We start from the raw sequence: 16152 nt of genomic DNA, 5'->3' as shown, positions 1-16152 counted from the left end.
TCCTGAGCACTCCTGATCATCCCCTTTGTGCTCACCTGGGAGGGAGGCTTCTCCTGCCCCCAGAGAATTTAAATGATTTCATTTAAATGTGCTGGAGGCACAAATGTCAGGGCCATACTCAGATCTCTTGGGCCCAAGGTAGTCTGAAAGCCATTCAGCACTGCAGACAGAAATGCTTCAAGCCAAATAATTAAGGACTTTATTTTGACATCAGTGAATTGTACCCAATACTTACTCCACTTGTGTTCCTTCATACTTAAAAGCAATCTGTTTGTAGCTGACATTGTTTTTTCTTGAAAAAAGTCTAGACAATGTCAGATTCTGCAAGGGGAAAAAATGAAAGAGAAAAATATACTGAAGCACCATCAATGCTCACTCTCTCCTCAAAAAAAGGAAAACCTTTTAAGACCAGAAAATACATCTGTTTCTTACAGTATCTTGCCTGTCAGTCCTGCCTCCCTGGGGAGGAGAAGCTTGTTTAGAGATGGGCATGGGATGGCAGGAAAGCACATCTCTCATTCCCACTCTAAAATCAAGAGAAGCCTGTGAGGGCTAAGCCAGAGCAAAGCCAGGCTCTTGCTGGAGGTGTGAGCTCGTAACCCATTTCATGTGGGCATTACCAGGAGACAGCAGCAGCAGCTGCTCCTGTGGGGAAGCAGCAAGGAAGGAGCTGCTCAGCTGGTGTTTTCACATGGTCATTGTTCAGAATTCCTTCTGGATGAGCACACAGTTCAGGGGAACAGGCAGCACTCTGTGAGAAAAAGCTGTCACCTTCTGAGTGCTGGGAGCTTTGCAGAACACATTTCAAGCACCTAGGGAGGCACAGGGGAGACTGGGAATGCAGTTCAGCCGGATGCAGTGCATGCATTCTCAAAGACACTCCCAAGGAGCCCAGTGGTGTTTGAAATGAGAGGGGTGTGTGTCAAAGTCAGGGCACAGCCACTCAACACGTTACATTTAATTCATTAATTTCATAATTTGGATAGAAGAGTTCAAACTTCAACTGTGAGGTAAAGGTTCAAGTGAGATACACAAATAGATGCCCTGTGAGTTGCTCTCTTATCTTCACCTGAGACCTTGTGACTGAGACAAAGGCAGCTCATGCTCAAAGGCAATTAACTCAAGCCCTGAGAGTGGTTTTCAAACACACAGAGCTCACTCTGGGTGTTTGTGGCCTATTTCTCAAGGATTTGTGAAAGGCAGCTAAGGAAATCAGGGCCACTGTCAGTGAATCTGCTATTCAAGCATTCTCGTGTGCTCTGAAAAGCTGTTGGCAGATCCCAACTCCACAAGGACTGCACCCCAATCTCTGGGCTGTAAGAAAGGCTGTGCCATGGACACCTCCCCTGCTCGGCATGCTCAGGGTCCCACAGTGGTGATGTGACCTCACTGCTCTGGAGATGCAGCTTGTGGAAAGCACTTTATGCATAACCCAAGCCAGGTTTCTTCATTTTCCTGGGGATATCACCTGGGTAGGATGGTGCAATCAGCCCTGGGAGAACTCTTGTCCCTGCTCTGCCACATTCTCAGGAGCTGAGTCTGGTCTTAGCTCAGACACTCTCCTCTAAGCAAAAGAAATAATCCTCCATTACTGGCAGGAATAAAATGCTGAATGCTTTAAGGAAGCCACACAAAAAAAGCTTCAATAGTGTGCACTTGCTTTGTTAAGGGTGCCTAAAGGATGTTTAACACAGAACATATGGTCACGCTTTGGAAAAACCTGCTCCAGTCACCAGCCCAGGCCTCGCCATCCACCCAGGGGTGCCTGCCCAGATCTGGGGTGCTGTGAATTCACAGATTCACCATCCACCCACAGTGCCCTGCCCAGCTCTGGGGTGCTGTGAATTCACAGCTCCACCATCCACCCACAATGCCCTGTCCAGCTCTGGGGTGCTGTGTGTGCCTTTGCAGTCAGCCAGAATTTACTGCAAACTCCAAATGGGACCTGGTTTCAAAGAACCAACATTTTTGCTTTCATGGGAGACCCAAACCTCTGTGTGTCACACTGCATCCTCTCCAGGCCCTGACCAGATGAACTCCCTCTTCCAGTTATGCTCTTGGTTCAGACACCTGTCCCTAGGCATGGTCCTCAGTGAAAGGAGAACTCAGGATTTAGAAACTCTCAAGCCCTCCCCATGTTCATCGTGGCTCCAGCTACTCTGCACCAGGGAGTGCTTTTCCATTTTGTGTCTCACTCCTGTGTCAGACACCGAGCACAGTTTGGCAGCTGGTGTATAAATCACTCCAGCCTGCTTGCTCCTGAGCTGCTGTAGAGCAGAGTTGCCTCTTCAGCCAAGCACTTACCCACCTGCCATTTTCCCAAGTTATCTGTTGATCCAGCCAGGACTGCAGCTCACTCACACAGGTGGGTCTGGAGGAGGAAAGTGATTTTAATTGCAAGGGTTGTAGGAACAGCAGAGATGGATTTTAAGTCCCACACTCTGGGCTCTTTCATGACTACTTTAAAGCTCACAGCTGCCACTACAACGACTGCCTACTGTACTTTTTAAACACCTTCTGCTTTGGCTAATTTGATTAGGCTCCCCCTTGGCTTTCCATCAACATCACCCCGTGGAAAGTTGGCCCCAGCACTTTTGCAGAATGAGGTCTAAAGAGAACATGAACAGAAGGCAATCTAATATACAAAGGAAAATGAATCAGAAATGTGTACTTTATTCTTAGAACTCTTTACTCGTGTAACTTCTCCAACCATTTATTATTGTTCATTTTGTTTTAAACTACCTTTCTCCCAGTGACAGCTTCAGCACCAGCGAGTTCTCCTCATATCAGCTCTTTTGGTTCTAAGCAAAGCTAGAATGCAGCTCAAGGGACAGAGCTGCACCTTCTCACTGAGGGTCCAGGTTACTCTGTTGTACTGCAAGGCAAACGCTGGCAGAGTTAAATAACGACACAAAGCAAAGATATACTCCATAAAACATTAATATTTTAATGAAAAATCTTAGCTTCATATTTCTATCCAAAGACACTCAAAACTAGTTTTTCTCCCCCCTTAATTTTGACCTATAATGGGACCAGTTTGGAGATTTTTTTTTTTGTATTTTGGAACTTTTTTTTTAAAGATTAAACAACCAGGCTAGCAAAAAGGTACCCAATACATACTTTTCTTATATCAAACAAGCTAGTATTTCAATACAATGTAACTATACAGAATATATACATTACACGTATGATCACAAAGCAAACACTACAGGCTCAGAACAGATTTGAAAAAACATGATATTCACATTGATTACAATAACTCTAAAAATGATTGTAACGTTGAAACGGCACTTAGTTTACAAAAAAAGTCACAAAAATATATATAGCCACCAAGAACTATGGTTCCTGAAAAATACTAATAGCCAGATAGTATTATATAAAATGTGAAGTGTATTTAAACATCGTATACATTAAAAAACAAAACCAAAACCCAAAACCAATTCTGTTAGGTCAATAAACATGCCAAGTAATCTAGCTGTGGCCAGCATCAACAAGAGAAGCTGTACTGTGGATGAGATGATGACTGGATATACGGCTGGTGACTGGAGACTGGCACAGTTAAGGGGGTTTCACTGTTACTAAAATGCACAAAGAAGCCCAACAATAATTTAATTCACATTTTTTTTCCTCCAGCTTCCACTTTTCCCTCTTTGGGGTTTCACCATGGGGCAGCACCTCGAGTGAAGGCACTGCAGAACAGAGCAAGGAAGCTGTCCAAGGACTCGGTGTAGCCAGGGTTACAGGTCAGAATATCAAAAGCATGCATCAGCTAAATGAATGGTGAAACAAAATCACTCTTCTGGGGACTTCAGCAACCCTCAGGAAGACTGTAGGTACAGCTGCCACACAGGCTGGTAGCACCAGATCTACTTTTTTTTTTAGTGCAACCAGATTTGTAGCTGAGACCTGTGGGACACGGAGTTACTGCGCTAGCACACACGGAGTGAACGAAAATCCAGAGCAGTAAGTACTGTTGCACTAAAAAAATTCACATTTGTTTCTTTTATGGTACATTTCCTCAAATACTTGGAACCCACTCTATTTACCAGGTACCTCTGGTGTGGTGAGGTACTGTCTTGAACCCTCTTACCTGCCATCACGATGCTATGGGATTTATTATGTCTACAGTTGGAGATGAGAACCCTCCAAAACAGGATTTCACCTTGTGAGCAAAACTCGAATGTAAGCGGCCTGAATGAAAATCAGCTATTTTCCATATTCTGATGGTGTGGAAGTTGCAATGGATGCAGGAGCAGCAGGTGCTCCTCCATCTGAATTCTCTCATCCCTGCAGGGTGCACCAAGCTCCTGCTGGATTTGCATATAAAATGCTTCCTGGTTTGTCTCTGAGAGAGACCAGCACTCACCTCAGCGCTCCCACACCCGGGGCTGCAGGGTGGAACCAGCGACCAAGAAGTGCCTGAAGCCCTCATATAAAAACCTTAAACCATAGCTTAAAAACAATAAAATCTCATCCCGCAGGGGACATATAGGGATCATAGTCTTATAAAATATATTTGACTGCATTGGCAGCTATTACTTTTTTAAAAAGTTTAAATTCACATCTTTTAGACTCAGAATCCATGTGAACCCAGAACCATTTTCAACACCCGAGTCTACTGATCTCTCAGTATGAGAGACTTGACCGTGGTCTCTGCGAGCCTGACAACTGAACTGCAGCTGTGGGAAACACCACTGGGCTGACCCTGCTTGCAGCAGGAGGGCTGAACCACATCAACCCTGACCCTTGTCTAGCAGACACAGAAATGCATACTACATAACGGATTGTTTTGGGAGGGAGGGAAAAAAAGCTAAGAAGAAATAAGAAAATGCATCCCAGAATTCAAAACCCTCTGAAATTGATGTTTTAGGTTTAATCCCAAGTGTAGTTTAAGGCAAGTTTTTTCTATTTTAGTTATCTCTCTTGCTCTGATTGGAATCCAAGCACATTAGCAACATAAATTGTTTTAAGATGTCCTGTGTTTTTACATCTCTCTTGTGAAGAACACCAGCATTTCAAAGAACTGAACAGTTCCAACAAGTTAGAGAGCAGAAATAAAATGGTGTTTGTATTTAAACTGTATTCATTTCTATGGAGAAAAGAGATTAACAAGAAACAATTACAGACAATTAACAAGTAAACCCAACCCTAAACCAACCAAACAAAATCCTCCAAGAACTCTATTCTCCTCCAGCTGAACCAGATTGAAAAATGAGAACTAAATTAAGATGTTACCCAGAGATTAGGAGGCTGAAAAGATAATGTGTAACACAGAATGCAACGAATAATGAACCCCAGGCCTTGCCTTGCACCTCGGTGTTAATGATCCTTATTTCTTTTCAAGGAAGAACAGGTCAGAACTATAAAGTCTTTGTAACTTTCCCCTTTCTCTTTGGTATTCTGAAAGCAATTTGCCTTCTGACTCAAAATTTTAAGTCTTAAAAATCCAATATCCAGGTATGTCTACAGTGTATTTGTACCTTCTCACCAGTGAACTCTTTAGTAAAATACTTCAGGGATGAAAATGATTCTAATGATCAGATTATGTCCTCACCTCATACCCGACCACCTTTGATTATTACATCTCTGCAGTCAGGAAATGTGGTTTGGGTGAAGCACTGTTCAGAGCATGAATCACAAAGGACTCTCATTTACCTGTGTAACACATCAGGAAAAAGAGAAAATGCTGGGTTTGAGCTCAGTGTTGTAGCCCTCTAGGTCGCAATAAAGCTCAGCAAAAGGCATTGTCTTGTCTCACTGGCTTCTCAGAGAAATCAGAAGTGAAGAGAAATGGGCTCTAAATTCAGCTCATCAGCAGGCACTGGGCTATTTCACACACAGCAGCCCAGAAAAAGCATTTCTCCTTCAAGCCCTTTTAAGAAGCCTCACAAAGGTAGATAAAATCAAGACTGAATTGCAGCACAGAACTTCTTTGCAGCATGGTTCTAAAACACCCTTTGGATCTGGTGGAGAAACCTCATTCCAGCAACTTGGAAAGTACTTAAATCCCAACTGTTTTCACTCTATTTAACTAAAATATGTGGGTTTAACCTAAAAAGAGAAAAATTGTTGAAGTCACTGAAACCCTTTAAACACTTTCCAAAGGTCAATAAACTTTTTTCCTTACAAAAGCTGGCTATTAATAGAAAGAACTCAGTCTCAGAGAGTATCAGAGCTGCCTAGGCTGACTGAATACAAATTGATGTGCAATATAATACGACTTTTGTGTCTTCTGTTCCTTCAGGAGCAACCTTTCTCTATTGGTTTCATTTCCTCCTCGTGTTTGCATAAAACAAATCTGTCCAGAAAACAACAACTTACAAAAAACAAGACTCAAAACTAAGGGAGTATATCATGCCTTTGGAATACTGAGATCAAGCAATACCTACTCACTCAGCACATCATCTGTAGGCCGTGGGCATTTGGCATCAAATACTGAGTTAACTTCAGAAGCTGTAAGAAAAATCACAAATCTCCTAATGTACTTCCTAATTTAGGTTTCAAAGCAGTACTTGAGCCCAAACAGGCTCGACCAAACAAGACTCACTGCTCTGAAAATCCCACACCCTCCATTTGTAGCTTTTTCTAAATATGGACAAATGAAATTGCAAATATTTCAGTTTATTGCTTGCTTGAGCTGTGTGTGTAGCTGGAGTAATGGCCTTTAATAAACCGAGTTGGCAAGGATTTAAAGTGTTTTGAAACAGGAACAATTCATCATTGCTCTATAGGCTTTTTGTAAACAACCCCCTGTTGGTTAGAAAGTTGTCCTTAGAGAGAATAAATTGCTTGTTTTATCCAAAACAGGCTAGTAAAAATCTCTGAAGCTATACATACATATGTATAAACAAAAAAAAAAAAGTGCAATAATGCACAAAAGAGCTTATTTTTTCTGATCTGTAAACTCCCTCTAGCTAGCTCTCAGATTAGTAAAAACACAGTGTGTATGTGAGGGGGCAATGATCAGAACTGCAAATAATCTGGCCATGGTTGAAGAATTTCAGTTTGGGAAAACCTTCATTTTGCTTTGTGGTTCCCCATCTACAGACAGGTACAGTCAGGAGATATTTGTCAGGCTTGCATGGCTAAACACTTCTCCATCATTCCCAATTCCTGGTGCACCTTTAGACTTTCTGTGCCTAGCCTCAGCTGGGCAGGTCTGTTCAGGCTATTTGATCAAGCAGTTTCTATAAGGACTGGAATAGAAGAAGTAGGAATACCTGGCATTCATCTGGGCTGGGCAGGGATCGTGTGTTTTGAAGAAGTGTGTGACTGTTCCTTTCAAAACCGCTCACCAATTCCAGCACAGGGCACAGTAAGGGCTTTGAAAAACAGCAGGCACATACAGGAAGTGTCACTTCTTTATGCAGAAGATTAAAGCATCCACTCAAAACTAGTCAAAACTGTTCAATCATGCTTTCCAATGCATCCTTTTGTTTATCATTTGAAAAAGGTTTCCTCTGATTTCTTTCCCTTAACCAGAGGGCCTGCAGAAGCAAGAGAAACTTAATGAGCTGCTCTACCTGTGGAAGAAGGAATAGTTAAAGTGATCTGAATCAGTTGTTCCTCTTTAGAAGTATATCACAGCTTCCATGATGTTCTGACAAGATCTTTTTTTGTGCAATCAGTCTTAAATATTTTCACAGAAGTGATCATTCAGTCATGAAAAATAATGTAACATCTGTCTCAGTTTTCAGTTTAAAGCGTAGCTTACAAAGTAAAAAGGGGAAAATCTCCCCACTTTTCATTTAAAAAAATTAAATTAAAATGTACAGGACCAAACACAGGCACTTTCCAAAGAACAAAAATGAAACCAAACCATGAATTATTCGATAGTAATAGATGACAGCTCCGGTTTGGGAGGGTCATCCGCGGCTGCCTCTGCAGTGGTGTTAGTCTTTGGCTGCTCTGGCACATCTTCTTCCTTCTCTGCCAACCCACCCAGAGACCCCAAGGGGAAAGTGCTTTCACAATTCTGAGTTGACGACACCTGTGAAATGACAGGCATTTGGACAGAAGAGTTGCTTTCAAAGCCATGCTCCCCTAGCTCATACTGCCCGAGGGTCTCCTCTTGTTCCTGGTTTAAGTAGTCCGGTACTAGGAAGTCACTGGAAGAGGGGCAAAGGACAGAAGAGAAATGTCATTTTTCACACCACAGTATCAGCTCCATCACACAAGCTACACACTGCATAGACAGAGAACAAAGGTACTCATTTCACATTGGCCAAGATCGTGGCACTGACATACTCCACTAAGCACCATAACCTGGTTCTCATTTCCACACACACAGAATTTATTCAATGGCATCTATTTCACATCCGTATTTCCTACACAGCAACTTCTTATTATTAGATTGTATCACCTTGATGAGAATGAAAGTTAATGTCTGGAACACATTTGGCACTGAAAACCTCATCAAAAAAAGGGAGCACTCAGGCTTTAAAAATAGAAACAAAAATGAGTTCAGCACTGGCAAAATGTGGCCCTTTCCATGTCTGAGGTACAGCATCCCCCAGAGCAGCAGCAGGACTTCCCTCTGAGTGGGCAGGCTGGCACCAGGGGCACCAGGTGAGACAGCTGAAGGCAGAGGGAGCTGCCAGCTGCAGTGGGGGAGTGATCCTGACACATATCACACTCCTGAGGAAAGTATGGAATTGCATTTCCTTCCCCTTTTAATCCTTTCTGGACAATGCTTCTGCTATGCACTCTGAACAGCTGAGGGCTGAGTGGATCCAAAGAAAACCTACCAAATGCTCCAGTTGTACTTTCAGAGCATGAGGACATACTGGAAATAAATTTCTTTGCAAGTTTTCAGCACCAGACATGAAGTTTGTACTTGAGACAAGTATATACATATATCACATATATGCACGTTTGTATGCTTTGGTTCACCTGGCAATGCCTCAGTTAAAAGAATTCCTTAAGTGACAGAAGCATTCACTGCTCCAACCCAAACTCACAGCCAGCTCTGCTAAACCTCATGTTTGTCAAATCAGACTGAAGGAAGGGCTACAGGCAACTAAAATCACACCCTTTAATATGACTTTAATTTGCTGACAACAATGCAGTGCTGACCACAACCAGGGCATCACCCTGCAGAGTGTTTGCTCCAGTTTTGGCACAAGAGCCAAGAACAAGAACTGTGTAAGCCCACAGATATGAAGCACTTGTACTTTTAAACAATATTCTGCTGAAAGGACAGCATCTGGCTTTCCTGCTTTGTTTTTCAATCTTTTTCATCCTACGTCACTCCTGAGGTAATCAAATAGAACAAAATATTCAAATGTTTTTTATGGGAAGAAGAATAATGTCTGGAAATCAGGAGGGGTGGGATTGTGATGCTGTAACATTCAGAACATGTCTTTTGTATTGCTGAAGGCAGATGACTTACACACACCAAGCTGCACTCTCTCTATAGATTTAAGGGCTGGAAGACCTTCCTGTCTTCAATTTGTCTCATCCAACTTTTGTACTTTCTATCTCAAATTCCAACAATTACATTTATATCAATGAGAGAACACAGTGCTCATCTGATACCTCAGAACTCTTTTAATAGTCTTTAGCAGTGCATTTGTGAGATATGCCAAGTCTTTTGTGCCCTGATAAAAAATGTCCAAGTGGCCCTTACTATTTCCAAACCTATTAGTCTAATCATTTAGTAATGTTATCTAGAAAATGAGAAAGGAGAAGGTCTGGAGTCATGCAATCTTTCCACAGTGTTAAGCAAGCACTTAGAATGAAGTAGGAAGTCTGTCCCCTATGAAAGTGAACAGGCTATGGACAAAATTTTGAAAAGCAAATCAATAGCAAATCACCAATGCTGTAGTACAGAACACTGTGGCTTCACACCATTGGCCTGGCCATAGGTACTACTGAAAAGAGAAATTAAGTAACCCAGAACCAGCCTCTGCATATCACTGGATTCTTCAGTAGCCTCCTCTATAGCTCCCATGCTGTAAGACAGATCAGATACAACAGAGAGTGGAGCAGGAATCAATCTGACTGGAATTAGCTGGCAACCTGAAGAGAGGCACAGCAGGCTGCCCTGAAAGCAGGAAATGATGATCTAAGGAAAAAAAAAAAGGAAAAAAAAAGAAAAAAAAGAAAAAAGCAAGTTTCCCTGTTAGCTCAGTGCTGTGCACCTCACCTGCTCTGGAAGTAGTTTGCTAGCTCTGACGCTTCATGGTTCAAGCTCCTCAGGTGAACGATTAAATTTCCAGAGTTGGTGAACATGGCGCCGCATGTTTTGCACTCGTAAATCCGAGGCTTGCGGATAATGTGCCGGGAAACCCGCATGTGGTGTTTATATTCCCCGAAGGAAGTGAAAGTGGCACTACATATCTGGCAGCGGAAACAGCGTTTACCTTCGTGCTTCAGGCGATGCATCTTGAGCGAGTAAGCTCGGGTGAACTTTTTCCCACAGCGGTCACACTGAAAGGGTTTAATGCCTGCGGAAGAGAGAGCACAAACGCCTTCACCTTGTGAGAAACAGCTGCTCACTTGGAAAATTTAGGAAGGTTTATTGAACCTTAACAAAAATACAACAAAGGACTGCATAAGGAAAAAGCTGCAGCGCTGGGAACTGCCCCTCGTGCACACTACATGGCCAGTTCATCTTCAAGATGGATGCTCAGTCTCTTATACCCCTGGGGGATGCTTCAACCAGCCCCGGCCCGTCCCAAAGTCTGTCAGTCAGCTCTTCTTTGCCATTTATCAGTGGAGTCTGTTTTCTTGTAACTTGATTGGAGATCAGTTGTTGCCATGCTGCACCCCCTGAGCACCAAGCTTTTCCATTCCCAGCTGCCCCATGCAAGGGGCAGATGTGCACACCTTCTTTTTACCTGTCCTAAACAACCCCTAGACCACCCCAGCTGTCTGATAGCAACAATTCGGGGAGGAAAGGGAACTATGGGGAGAATAGAAGACATCTAAACTACAATAACATAACTACACATCACTAAAGCTTTTCTTGATATTCACACAATAGTTATCTTTTAATTGCGAGAGCCAATCATCTCATTATCCATCTATAACAACCTTGTGTAACACAGGCCAGGGCAGAATCCTCCCCACAGGGACAGCAGCTCTAGGTGGTCACAGCACAGCCCTGCTTGAGGAAGAGGTTCTCTGTTAACTTTTAAAAGGCAGAAATAATTAGAGCAGAGCTGCAGTCCCTCAGTAACCACCTCCAGGAAATCTCCTGGCTGTGACCTGTCCCGGGGCTCCTTCCCCACGGTTTAAACGAGCACAAGTCCCTGTGGATTAAAGATCCCAGGCACAGCCAACAAGGACCTGATGCTGCAGTCATCTCCTGTGCCTTTGAACTCCTTTGATCTCGGCAGATTCTTGTGCCAGACTGGTTCCCAACAATGCAATTATCAGCCTACCCTTAATTGCAATGTTTTTTTCTGGCTGCCTTTGGCCTCAGAGAAGTGTTCTGGCAAGGGACTGTGTGCACAGGGACGCCCCTGTAATGCAGCAGCAATGGTGATAAAAGGGGCACTAGGAGCCTTTATATTGCGTGGGAACCTTGTTGTACAAGAATTTTCGGCAACTTTGCATGACAGACAGCTCTCTAAGACAGTTGAGCTTCATGCCTCTCATTTTTTTTGGTATTAATTTAGAAATATTTTCTTGTATCAATTCTAGAAATTCAGTTCCTAACTCATTTTTCATTTCTTACCCTAAAACACGTGAGCTCTGCAACATGTTGCAGTGGCTGAGTGTGTAATCACACAAACAGAACTATTACAAGATAAAAGTCTGAGTCACCAAAACCTTAGGATTTAATAAAAAGTCTGAACTGCAGAAAGTGGGAAAATCCAAACATGAGGCTAAGAATCTGGAATATGGAGCTCTATTCATAATAGGGCTGTCAAGGAATAAAAAAGATTTTCTCAAAAGGCTGAATGTGCATCAACCCTGGCTGTTAATTCCCCCAGTCTTTCACTCTGCTTTCCTTACTTTCAAAGGAGGAGGTGAACTTTTAATTGAGGGCTCTTAGACAGAGAAAGCTGTAGTTAAGGTTACACTGAAACGCCCTGTTAAGCATGTGAAAACAAGTTAATAAACTGGAATATGGTCTGGTGGAGCTCAAACTTTTCATGCTTTCCTACTGTCCAAGGGCACCTATTTCCTCTGGTAGTTTAAGGGAAATCTCTTGAGCCATTTTGCTCATGTGAAAACACTTTCAACATTTACAGACTTTGAGAGTTCTTTTGCATGTTAATTATTCTAAACCAGCTATTCAAAGCCCTCCCAACTTTACCCAGGGGGTGTCAGTTGACAGGTGGACCAGAGATGCTTTGCTGTCAGATTTTAACAACAGGCCTGGGATCATTTTGCAGCTGATATGCCCAGAGAATTTGCTTTTTCAAAATTAAACACATATCTGGTTATTTTGCTTGAAAGGATTCAACAAATAATTGTTGACAGGAAGAAACTGCACCTTGTCAGTTGTGGCTGCTCTGTCCCAGAATGGCTCAGCCTCTGTGTGCAGGTAAGAGTCAGACTCAAACTAGGAGATTCTAAGCCGTGAGACTTAGTGACCAAGTGCAATAACCCTTCAATATTCCCTTTATTCTCTCAAATGTCAATGCTACTGCCACATAATGCTGACAAGTCTTGAAAACACCAATAGCAAAGACATTGGGGAGTTCATGCTTGGTTGGAAATCAAAATGAATTTGGGGACCAAGACCCAGAGGAGGCATTCACACAAACCTCTGGCTGCCTGTGCTACCTGCAGGAGCTAAATTGATAATCAAACCAATTCAGTTGTTCTGCAATCCCTCCAAAAAGTCTGAGATCCAAAGGCATACAACCTCCTTCAATGCAAAGACACAGATAATATTTTCTTATGGCTGCAAGTCTCCTCTGAAACACAGCAGAGAACTGAACTGCAATATGGCAGAGGAAGAATTTCAATGTACTTCTTTAGTGCAATAAAAGGGCCAAGTATACTTTATTTCATCTCAGATATTTTTCAGGAAAATTACTTATCCTGATGAGTTCCAGGCAATCAGGTTTTTTTCAGTCCACACAAATGCTAATCATCCACGAGCCCAACTATCAGGCAGACTCCAGGGATCAAAACAAGCATTCAACGCGACAAACCTCTACCCAATCTTTCTGAAATCAACTCTCAAGCACTTGGCAGATGAGTGGAAAAGCTGCATTATTACAACTGCTGCAGAGCAAGGCTGTGAGTCAGGAATTGGGGGAGCGGGGCTGTTTCTTACCTGAGTGGATGAGCATGTGTTGTTTCAGGTTCTGGATGCGAGTGAAGCGCACCCCGCACGTGGGACACTGGAAGGGTCTGTCGGGACCGTTTGGGCTGGGCCTCTCCGTGCTGCTGGTGGAAGGAGCAATGTAGAGTTGGTAGGGATACTGAACGTTCTCCAGACTACAAAGAAAAAAGGCACTCGTTTACAAAACAAGCCAGAGAAATGACCCAAGAAGCCTCATCTGTGAAAATCTGAACCTTGAGGGCTTTTCGTGGGAGATGGAAGAGACTGACACATCACATTTCTGCTGAAATCTCATTTATTCTGGAGATCTCTGGGTCTCTAGCAATGTGCCTGATCTGCACCTGAAATCTTACAGTCACTGACTCTGCACATCTGAGCACACCCAGGGAATAAGCTCAGAATTCTGTTTCTTTGGGCAACAGGCCTGAGCACAACTGCAAACTGAACATTATTTTTCAGGCGTGGGCATTTTCTCCAGCACATCGATGACTTGCAATCACTAAACAGTCCCTGAGGAAGAGTTTATTGAGCTGAGTAAATGAAAAGCAAAGGAGTATTTTGCAGCTTCAGTGATATTTACAAATGAAATTAAAGCCAATTAATTTTTCATCTCAATCCAAGCTCCATCAACAAATACTAGTATCTACAACTGCGTATTTCTAAGTTTAAAATATTAATCTAATGAAGCAATACTTGCCCCTTGTCTGATTCAAAGAGCTCCATGAGCAGAGCTCCAGTGCTGTGTTTAAAGAACAGCTCATGAACTGCAGTGAGGAACAATTTAACTTTCAAAGTAATTTATTTAAAACTGACTAATTGCTCCTCCATAGCCTCCAGCTGCAAACTGTTTAAGGGAACTATAGTGCTCTAATCCAAGTCCTCTGGCAAGGAGCTTGCTAAAGGGCACAGTGAAATTAGAGCAAATCTGCTGGTACAAACATGGGAACAACAGGGTTTGTACTTACCTAGGGTTTCCCTTCCCTGAGCACTAAGCTCTGCATTTTTGGTGAAATAGCCATTTCAGCTGCTCCCAGCCTGCTGAAAGATCAGCCATCACTGGCAGCAGGGAACTGCTCTGACCCTGACTGTTCAGTCCATGGCCAGCACACTGCAGCTTCAGCTTTACTAAACTGAAATGTCTGAAATGTCCTGAGAAGATGCCATGATGTCTCCTCACAGTCAGAAGGTTTTCCTAACTGAGGAAATCCCTCTGCTGCTCTGCTTCCCCCTCAGGCACAGAGGGCTGGCTTCAGGGTTATGCTGGATTTGGGGATTTCTAACACTCACTCAAATGAAACACGCACTGTGCACAAATACATTTTCCTAGGCATCATACAAAAATTCACAAAGCAGTTCAGCACAGGAGGGCAGAACTAGGATAATCTCTTTAAAATCAACACTTAAACTGTCTTTACTCTGGAAAAGGATGGCACTACAGCTGTGAGGACAGGGGGGTATCTGAATTCTGAGTGCAGAACGCTCAGCAGCAAAAGTTCCAGTTGTAAAATTTATCTGGAGAGAGAGCACCAGGTATCTCTTGATACACACAAGATTAAAGGGTTTCCTATAGGAGTTTAGTATCATTCTGTCTGTAAAACCCTAAGGATTTCTGACCTCACATGGCACTGGAGGAAGATTTGCACTAAAGAAGAAATTTTCTTGTCCTTGACCTTTTATACACAGTAGGGTCTCAGAGCTGTGGAAAACAGAGATGCTGACAGACTTGCTGATCTGTGATAAAGGGAATATTTGCAAGAGCAAAGTCACTAGCTCCTGTCCTGGGCCTGGCAGAATGGAGCTCTTTGCCATTTTGGGGTCTAAAAAACTCCAACTGAAGCTTTTTGAAGTAAGTGGGAGTGTTTTAAACATAGGTTCTGATTTTTCTAACCAAATTCCTGACCAACTCTGGCACTCCACTTCCTTTTTTATACATGTAGTGTGCTCAAATAAGAATAACATTTGGGTTTTGTGACAACAAAGAATTTAATCTTCTGACATGTTCCTTAGGTGCTGCCTCCCTCACTGCTGTGTTAGGGACTGTGAGGAGGCACAGGCACGTTGTGCTCCTGGAGCTTTCTCAGGAGACACCCAAAGTAGGGCAGCAGTCAGGAGCCAGAGCCCTCCTTTTGTTTCCAGCTCTCTTGGGCTTGCTCACCCTCCATGCCTGTGCTGGTGCCACCTCCTCCACGGGAGAAGTGCTATGGGCACAGCTCCACAGAAGAAAATGAAAATAAAAGCTGGTTTTTAAATTCATCCATCTTTCATGATGAGGAGGGCTGATTAAAGCAGATCTAGTGGGAATCAGGAGGCTTTCCAGCTATCAGTGCCTGGCTTGTCTTTTCCCAGGCTCACACTGCCAGCAGGGTGAAATACCTTTTTGGTGACATAACTTAGCACCATGAAGAGATTATGTTTGAAACATTATTAGATTTTCTCTCCCCTGCTTCTTTTTCACCCACATTTACTTAATATTTCACGACTTGCAATTTGTGATCAATATGGCATTTAACAGCTGAGATTTGTCTGACATCTCCAAGAACTTCTGTACCAGCTACACAGAGAGAGGTTTCAAATGCTGGCACTGAAATATCCTACTTGCACTTTTTCTTCTTTTCACCCTGAGATTATTTACTATGCAGAACCAAACTCTGACAAACATGAATGCCAAAACGCCAGTGAACCTGGAAATGTTCGTTATTTGCAAATAATTATTTTAGAGAAGTGGAGGTTCTCATTCTGTTGGATCAGAGAGACCTTTTATAACTTTTATAACTGAGCAACTCCTTTTAAAGTGCAGCCACAAACTGATAGAACTGTCAAAGCAGGCAAGATTAGAAAAGTGTGTAACAATCCAGACGTGAAATACCAGAGAAAGAATAGATGAGACTTCACTGGAACAGTAA

General features: G+C 42.8%; 1 protein-coding gene across 7 annotated transcripts in view; it reads right to left on the bottom strand.

Moving 5' to 3' along the window:
* ZBTB44 (zinc finger and BTB domain containing 44) overlaps positions 1 to 16152 on the bottom strand; it is a 56486-nt gene that overhangs the window by 15896 nt on the left and 24438 nt on the right. The window contains exons 3-7 of one of the 7 annotated variants that reach the window (XR_005628989.1): positions 13241 to 13404; positions 10148 to 10448; positions 2743 to 2875; positions 2309 to 2371; positions 186 to 321 (exon numbers count right to left, since the gene is read on the bottom strand). Coding sequence is in view for 5 of the 7 variants with exons in the window: in XM_039722086.1 (XP_039578020.1) it covers positions 7826 to 8108; positions 10148 to 10448; positions 13241 to 13404 (748 nt within the window). In the remaining 2 variants the exon portion in view is untranslated. Of the gene's footprint in view, positions 1 to 185; positions 322 to 2308; positions 2372 to 2666; positions 2876 to 2924; positions 8109 to 10147; positions 10449 to 13240; positions 13405 to 16152 lie in introns of those variants that run through there. The other 6 variants (XR_005628988.1, XM_039722088.1, XM_039722086.1 and 3 more) reach the window with 6 other exon arrangements.

The sequence above is a fragment of the Passer montanus genome, unplaced genomic scaffold, assembly GCF_014805655.1.
Source record: "Passer montanus isolate IOZ18808 unplaced genomic scaffold, ASM1480565v1 scaffold47, whole genome shotgun sequence".
In the NCBI taxonomy this organism is placed as follows: Eukaryota; Metazoa; Chordata; class Aves; order Passeriformes; family Passeridae; genus Passer; species Passer montanus.
This window is presented reverse-complemented; position numbering and strand designations above follow the sequence as displayed.